This window comes from Pinus tabuliformis, chromosome 7 (genome assembly GCF_031772625.1).
Source record: "Pinus tabuliformis cultivar Carrire ecotype Pingquan chromosome 7, CPIR1, whole genome shotgun sequence".
NCBI lineage: Eukaryota > Viridiplantae > Streptophyta > Pinopsida > Pinales > Pinaceae > Pinus > Pinus tabuliformis.
Window position 1 is genome coordinate 1107038080 of NC_142293.1, and position 7438 is coordinate 1107045517.

The 7438-nt window shown below is 38.2% G+C and overlaps 1 protein-coding gene across 7 annotated transcripts in view; it reads right to left on the reverse strand.

The window, feature by feature from the left end:
* Positions 1-7097, reverse strand: part of LOC149251416 (Rab3 GTPase-activating protein catalytic subunit) — a 361557-nt gene extending 354460 nt beyond the window's left edge. For 3 of the 7 annotated variants that reach the window (XM_089459430.1, XM_089459426.1, XM_089459425.1), the window contains exons 1-2: positions 6489-7094; positions 6176-6261 (exon numbers count right to left, since the gene is read on the reverse strand). In XM_089459430.1, the coding sequence (XP_089315556.1) occupies positions 6176-6261; positions 6489-6699 (297 nt within the window). In that variant the 5' untranslated portion in view covers positions 6700-7094. Of the gene's footprint in view, positions 1-6175; positions 6262-6488 lie in introns of all 7 variants that reach the window. The other 4 variants (XM_089459429.1, XM_089459427.1, XM_089459428.1 and 1 more) reach the window with 4 other exon arrangements.
* Between the last annotated feature and the right edge of the window lie 341 nt (positions 7098-7438).

A 7438-nucleotide genomic window follows, 5' to 3' on the forward strand; every position in this document is an offset into this window, starting at 1 on the left:
AGAAGACGAGGATCAAGTCAATATGATCTGAGCCATTGATTCGAATCTAGGTCGTTGATTAATCAAATGGAGGATTATAAGGATTTGGAAAACACACCGGGCAAATAATCAATTACCCAAGTAAGATCAATTTTCTCACTGGTCAAAGTTCAGCAAGAGGAAATCGAATGAGAGGGAGAGTTGCAGGTGAGAAGGAGAGAGGGCATCAGCATCAGTCAGGGGTGCAGGAGCAGAAAGAAGACGCAGAGCAAAGGAGGGACAACATTGAGGCTATGACGTTGGGACTGCGCAGTCCCTATGCAGAAGCTGGCGCAATGAGACGCAGAGGGGGCAGTAGGTCCTCTCCAGAGTCGGAATTTAGCTAAGAAGCGTGAGAATATCGTATGTAATATTTCTCACAAAAATTCCTCTTCTATTCTGCTGGTTGTATCTTGTACATGAGATTTTTGCTGAAGATCAATAAAGAAACCCTCATCTACTGCACCAGTTTTCCCACATTGGGTTTTTCCGAGGACAATTGTCCAAAAATAACTATGTCATTGTGATTATACTTGTGCTAGTATTTTTCCTTGCATTTACTTTCCACAGTATTTTAATTGTGAAGGCTGCATTAGAATTTTTTTCGATATTTGTTGTAGAAACACTGTGAAAAACTTATTTCTGAAATAGTAAGTAGAAGAAATAATATTAGTCACTACAATTGGATTTCTATTTAGAAATTTTCACAGTAGGGTTACACTAGCCTTTGAAGAAGCCAAGAGGAAGGTCACTAAACCAACATCCCTGCTAGTTGAGGTCACAAGGAGAAGCTCTCAAGTCAAGCAAAGAAGGAAAACACTATCAAGATCTATAATTCAGCCCACATGTGTGAACTTGCAAAAGTTTCAGGCAGCCGAGAATTGCAAGGCTATGGAGGAGGGCAGAAATTTCAGAATAGCCGAAATTTGCAGTGCTAGAAGTCAATTTGACTAGAATTGACTTGGGCAAGAAGAAGCAATGAAGAAGGGTCTTGTGACTTGGTCTTGGAGAGATTGATATGTCACGGGTCTTGGTCTTGGTATTCGTCAATTCAAGTTTCTATAAGAAGAAGAATTCGTTTAGGTTTTCCTCTCAAGTTGGAGAGTTTTTAGCCCTGGATGATCGCTTACATTTTGTGTCTCTTGTCTCATGCTTATTTATGTTTTGGTAGTTGTTTGATTATAGAAAACATTAACATTAATCAAGTGAAAGAAGAAGCCAATTAAAGACCATTAAAAATGGAATCACAAGCAGTTATCATAGAAGAGAAATCACCTAATCCGCATGCCCTAGATTTCTCAACATGGTATCAGAGCTAAGGTGGCAAATGAAGGAAGGGCAGCTCAACAAGGGACACTCAAGCATTCAAGAACAAAGGGCATCAAAGCATCTAGAAGATCATCTCATCCTCAAATCATTTTGAAGTCAAGGTCTACATCATCATTAAAGGAAGTGTCAAAACTCTAGATCGATCAAAGACGAACTCTTCACTAGAAGAAGCCTTGGGATTCTCACTCAATTCATCATCAAAGAAAGAGACCACAAAGACCCTACCTCTACTCAAGCTGAAGAGATCTACAAATAAAAGTAACTTGAACTCTACTCATCCAAGAGAAGCAAGAACGAGGACATTGTCATCATCATCAAAATTTCTAAAAGCGATCTCCCTCTCGTTGGAGTCAAGGATCACTCTTGAAGAAAACTAATTTCATCAAGAAGAAGATTTCAATTACCTATATCATCATCAAATTCAAGAAGGTAGCGGGTTGAAGGAGCATCCTCACAAGTAAGCATATTTATGTCTACATTTGCACCTGTCAAAATGTCTTTTTGCAAGAAAAGCAACAAATTGGTTGGGGCTTCAAATTTTATTGCATGGAAGAAGAGGACAGGTTTGAAACTCATAGAAAATGAGGTCATGGAACATGTTAAGAGCTCATTCACTAAACCTTCAAAGGAAGATGCTCAAGCACTTGCAAGGTATATGAAAGGGGAAGTAAGGGTTCAAAGGATTCTCATAGAATCCATCAAGGATCCCCTCATTCCCTATGTATCTAAACTAGAAACTTCAAAAGAAATTTATGAAAAACTTGTAGAGTTGTTTTCCATAAGCACTGCAGGAGAAGTCATCTTGTTAAGACAAGAACTCTACAAACTGAGGATATCAAAAGAAGAAGGAATAGCCTCATATTTTATGAGGATATCTGAAATAATGGATCAACTTCAAGATTTGGGAGAAATTATGTCTAACAAAGAGATGGCTACTATTGCACTTAATGCACTACTTGAGGAATGGGGTAACTTTACATCAAGCATTTATGGGAAGAAGGAAGCTACTCCATTCAAGGATCTATGGTCACTATGCAAAATTGAAGAAACCAGGTTAAAGGCAAAATTTGATGTAGGATCAAGGGACTAGATTCAAGCATATGTTGTTATGGCAAAGAGAAAAGAGAAGTTTGGGAAATTTGGTCCTCAGAAAAGAAAGAAAAACATGGAAAAGGTTCAATGCTATGGATGTCAAAAATATGGGTACTATAATAGAGATCGTCCTAAACTCAAGAAGGACAACATCAAAAGAGGAAGAGAAGAAGCACATATCACTAAAGAAGTGGAGGAAGCTGAAAAGAAGAAATCCAAGAAGAGGAAGTAAAAGATCTTTACTATGATTGAGATAGTCTTCCTCACCTAGTTCTTTTCAAGTTTCTGTTTTCAAGTTTTCCTGTTATGAAGTATAACGATCATGATAGGAACCATTAGAAGCATGATAGGATGCATCATGTTAGGAGATGGCATCATAGAAGCATACAAGTGAAAGCAAGACCTCATGACAACATGAAAGATAGCTAAAATAGAGGTTTATAGCAATCAGCTATAAAGAATGTGGCTCTTGGTAAGCTCATTAGAAGCATAAGTAGCACTTATGGAAAGAAGAAATTCATCTAGTATAAAAAGTTCATCATACATCATTCAAGAGGAGCATTTGCCGGATGAGGATAATCAAGATCCTCCGTTGGAATCTTCACTGGAAGGTTCACCTATTGAAAGGAGCAAGTGTTTCGAGAATTCCACCTTGTATGGGATTCATGGAATAAAGTTATGATGTCATAAGATACGAAGCAAGTCAAGATGATTGGAGCTCTTTCAAACAAGGAAGTTGCTAAAGGAAGTCTAGATGACCTAAAGGAAGAAATGAGATATGTACGCATATGTTTAATTAAGTCATGTCATATGGTTGCAGATATCATGAATGGATGCTCTACCTCAAGAGCATGATCAAAAGAAAGGATCTCTTCCTGTGAAAGGATGCATGAAGGCATGGTTCACACATTGACTAGATGAAATCAACATAATATGTCCTCATATGAAATATGAGGTGGTTGACAAAGTTGAAAGGACTATGATTGGAAGTTCCTTGGAGGAAATGTGTGAATAAAGAAAGGAAGAGATCATGAAAATGCAACTATGGAAAAGGAAATCAACATCCAAGGACAGGAAGATTTGACTATGATATCTCCATGGGAAAGATATGAAGATCCTATAAAGTCTGAAAAAAGAAAAGAGACCCTTGATGTTGTATACCTTTTTGGAGATGTGTCAATATATATGCAGGATGTTGATGCAAACAAGGAGATGCCATGATGAAAGATCATCACAAAGGTAATTTTGATTTAATATTCATTTTCTATTTTTGAATAATATCTAGATGGACTAATGCAAGGCTACCAAAGGAAGAGTTGTAGATGTCATCTACAACTGACACTCATGTGATAAGATGAAAGATCCGGAAGGAAACATGATGCAAAGAAGGTAGCAAGGCATGAAGGAAAGGCCAAATATGGACTAATAGATCACTTTCCAACGAAAGAAAGGATGACATGACTAACATAATTCATGAATGAAAGTGATGGATGGTCGATGCCCTATGAAGAAGTCTCAAAAAGATAAAGACTCTTGAATAAAGAAAAAGAAATTCATGACATCAAAAGGAGGAGCTCTTCAAGCAATTGGTTGTCCCATGATCACCACCTAAAAAGTCGTTGGAAGCAAGTCCCTAGTCAAGAGGGAGCATGGATAAGTCCCTAATTAAGAGGGAGCTTGGGTACATTCCTTTTATGGAATGGATTGGTCATCCCTGGTTAGGAGGGAGTGACAGATATGGCTCTCTACTTCACGTGTCATGCACTAGACCAGGACTAATAGCCGTAAGTCTTAGTGAAGGCCATGAGGAGAGATAGACAGATCATTCTTGTCTTCACCTAGGAAGATAGAATGGAGGATTAGGTAAGCATCTAGCATCCAATACTCTTTGAGGATGTGGTAGGGCATCCAAGATCAGAGTAGCCGTAAAGGACCAATTTTCTATGAGGACTGGAAATCCAAGATAAGAATAGTCCTGGTGGAACATACTCTGAGAGAACCCGAGTGGGGTATGTTCTGAGAGAGACAATGATGAGGGTGTCTATAAATCATTAGTCTCACCAGCATTGTACTCTAACCTTATGGAGAGATAGAGTTGATAGTCGAGGGCTTGCTATGTGACAATGTTGGATGATATGATGCAGATGGGTTACCAATCCGACTCTTCTGATGACAATTCTTCAGATTGAGAATGTCCAAGTACCTTGTATGGATTATGAAATCCTCCCTAGTTAAGAGGGAGTGTTGACATATGTCACTAGGTTAAGTCTTCATAATGACATGTGTAATCACGATTTTATGTAATTGATGCAAAGAAGAAAAATAAAATTATTTTGTAATGCTTGAGTTATGGGTTTCATGCTCAAGGAATTTTATTTTATAGATGAAGCTCCCATTGTTAGCGATTAGATTTGGTCATCAAGTCATAAAGCCTATTGAGTCAATGTCAAGTATTGAAGACCCATTTGGGCATGTTACACATTGTAAACAGATAATTTTTTTGAGTCACAAACCCTCCAAGACCTTGTCTCAAGAACTACCTCATGTCGGCCTTCAAAAGGAGATGAATATCATTCTAGAAAAGCATGTCGGTCCATCCAATGGCAAAAGCCGGCCTATTTTACATGAACAGGTCACTATATATAGAAGTGCTCAACCTCACTTGAAAGACAGAGTCTCAAGCATCTGAAATACATCAAGAAGTGTGAGAAAAAGAGAAATAGGAACCTATCATCCAGCGAAGGAAGAAGGAGAAGAAACCAAAGTATTTTGGCACTGTTCTTGGGTCATTTTTCTCACACATGTGACAAGGGTTAGGGTTTCTACAGTAGGGTTACACCAGCCTTTGAAGAAGCCAAGAGGAAGGTCACTAAACCAACATTCTTGCTAGCCAAGGTCACAAGGAGAAGCTCTGAAGTCAAGCAAAGTAGGAAAACACTATCAAGATCTATAATTCATCCCACACCTGTGAACTTGCAGAAGTTTCAGGCAGCTGAGAATGGCAGGACTGTGGAGGAGGGCCGAAATTTTAGAATAGCCAAAATTTGCAGTGCTAGAAGTCAATTTGACTAAAGTTGACTTGGGCAAGAAGAAGAAGCAGTGAAGAAGGGTCTTGTGACTTGGTCTTGGAGAGGTTGATATGTCAAGGGTCTTGGTCTTGGTATTCATCAATTGAAGTTTCTATAAGAAGAAGAATTCGTTTAGGTTTTCCTCTCAAGTTGGAGAGGTTTTGGCCCTGGCTAATCGCCTACATTTTGTGTCTCTTGTCTCATGCTTATTTATGTTTTGGTAGTTGTTTGATGATAGAAAACATTAACATTAATCAAGAGAAAAAAGAAGCCAATTAAAGACTAAGAAAAGTTGAATCACAGGCAGTTAGCATAGAAGAGACATCACCTAATCCCATGCCCTAGATTTCTCAACACATCCCGTCTCTCTAAGGAAAGTAAAACACTTTTTTTAACCCGGTTAAAAATTTCTAGATTAATATAAAATAGTTTCCCAAATGATATGCATTTCATTTAATACAGAACTGGCAAGTGAGTGCAAGAAACCCTCTTGGGAGGATGCAGATCATTTATTTTCCACGGTATCCATGTTACCAGTGAAAACAAAAGGTTTGACTCTTCCAAATTAATGAGGAAACAATGGCAAAAACAAGTGCACATATTACAGGAAATGGATGTATGGAGTTGTGCGAAAAAAGAAACGAGATGTATGGGGAGAAATTACTTACCTTTGGGTCCACAAGGTTGGGATTCTGACACTTGTCTTCATATTCTGTATTACCTACTGAAGACGACTCTGCTTTTGTTTCACTCTCTGCAATCAACAAAATTGGTTTTACAGATATCAATCTAGGATCTTATGTGTCGCAACAGATATAAAATTTCACAATTGTTTTAAATGACATAGATTTTGGCACTGGATAGCTCCAGCAAATTCAAACCGAAGTCTTCCATCAACGATAAAGCAAACAAACCTCTGTCGCATAGGATCTCGCAGCAAATTTAGAGGAAAATTTTAAATAATCAAACAAATAAAATAACCTGAATTTGCAGAAGCAGCACCGTTCAGCCCAAAATCCTGCTTAAAATCTGCCTTAATTTCCGTCAGCACCCGCTCTGCCTTAGCGGCTGCTGTATGAAGTGCTGTTCCAAACAATAAGTACCATCCAATTAAGAAATCACAACCAATGATCTGCAATCCTCCTCTAAAATCAAAAACCGAGACGCACAATCGTAAATTCTTCCACAACATCGACTAACTGACTGTGCTACTTGACAGGGATTCGAACCTCCAACCACGCAACGCACCCCACCTCACCTGTTTTGGCTTTGAAAACGAACGAAGACTCCATACATGAGTATCGAGAAAATGTGATGAGAAGATGTGGAATTCGAAATTGAAACACGTTTTTCTGTCTCTCTGTCAAATGATAATTCCAGGATCCATAATCCCAGAATCCTTAATTCCAGAATCCTTTCCTGTTTTCTTTTAGTATTATCCCATGAAATAAAGAAAATGTCTTTTCCTTCCCTCCCTCCCAGACTCGGCATCAATCAATCGGGCGGACGAAGCAACACTTCCCCCCGCCCAAAGCTTCTTCTATGTTAATACCATGCCATCCAGTTGCCGAGTCAATATTTTTTTTAATTATAACTTTATTGTTTTTATTCATAATTAATGCGACGGTCTTTGTTATTTGTTAAATTCAACTACAATAATATAAATTTAGCGGGTTGTGAGCGCGACATTATCATAAATTTAACATATTATGGTTCTTGCATCCAGGGAGATATTCCTCGGTACACCTTTTCCCTCTGTGTACGCGAAACGTGTTGTATACTGTGGATTCATGTATTTTACATTTTAAATTCGTTTTTAAGATTTTAAAATTTCGCGTTCCCATTTTCATTTTTTTTCTTATATAAAATGTTGTATGATTGATAGCTCTCTCTCGACTTCATGGTTACATTTAGGTTGGTTGATGTGATTT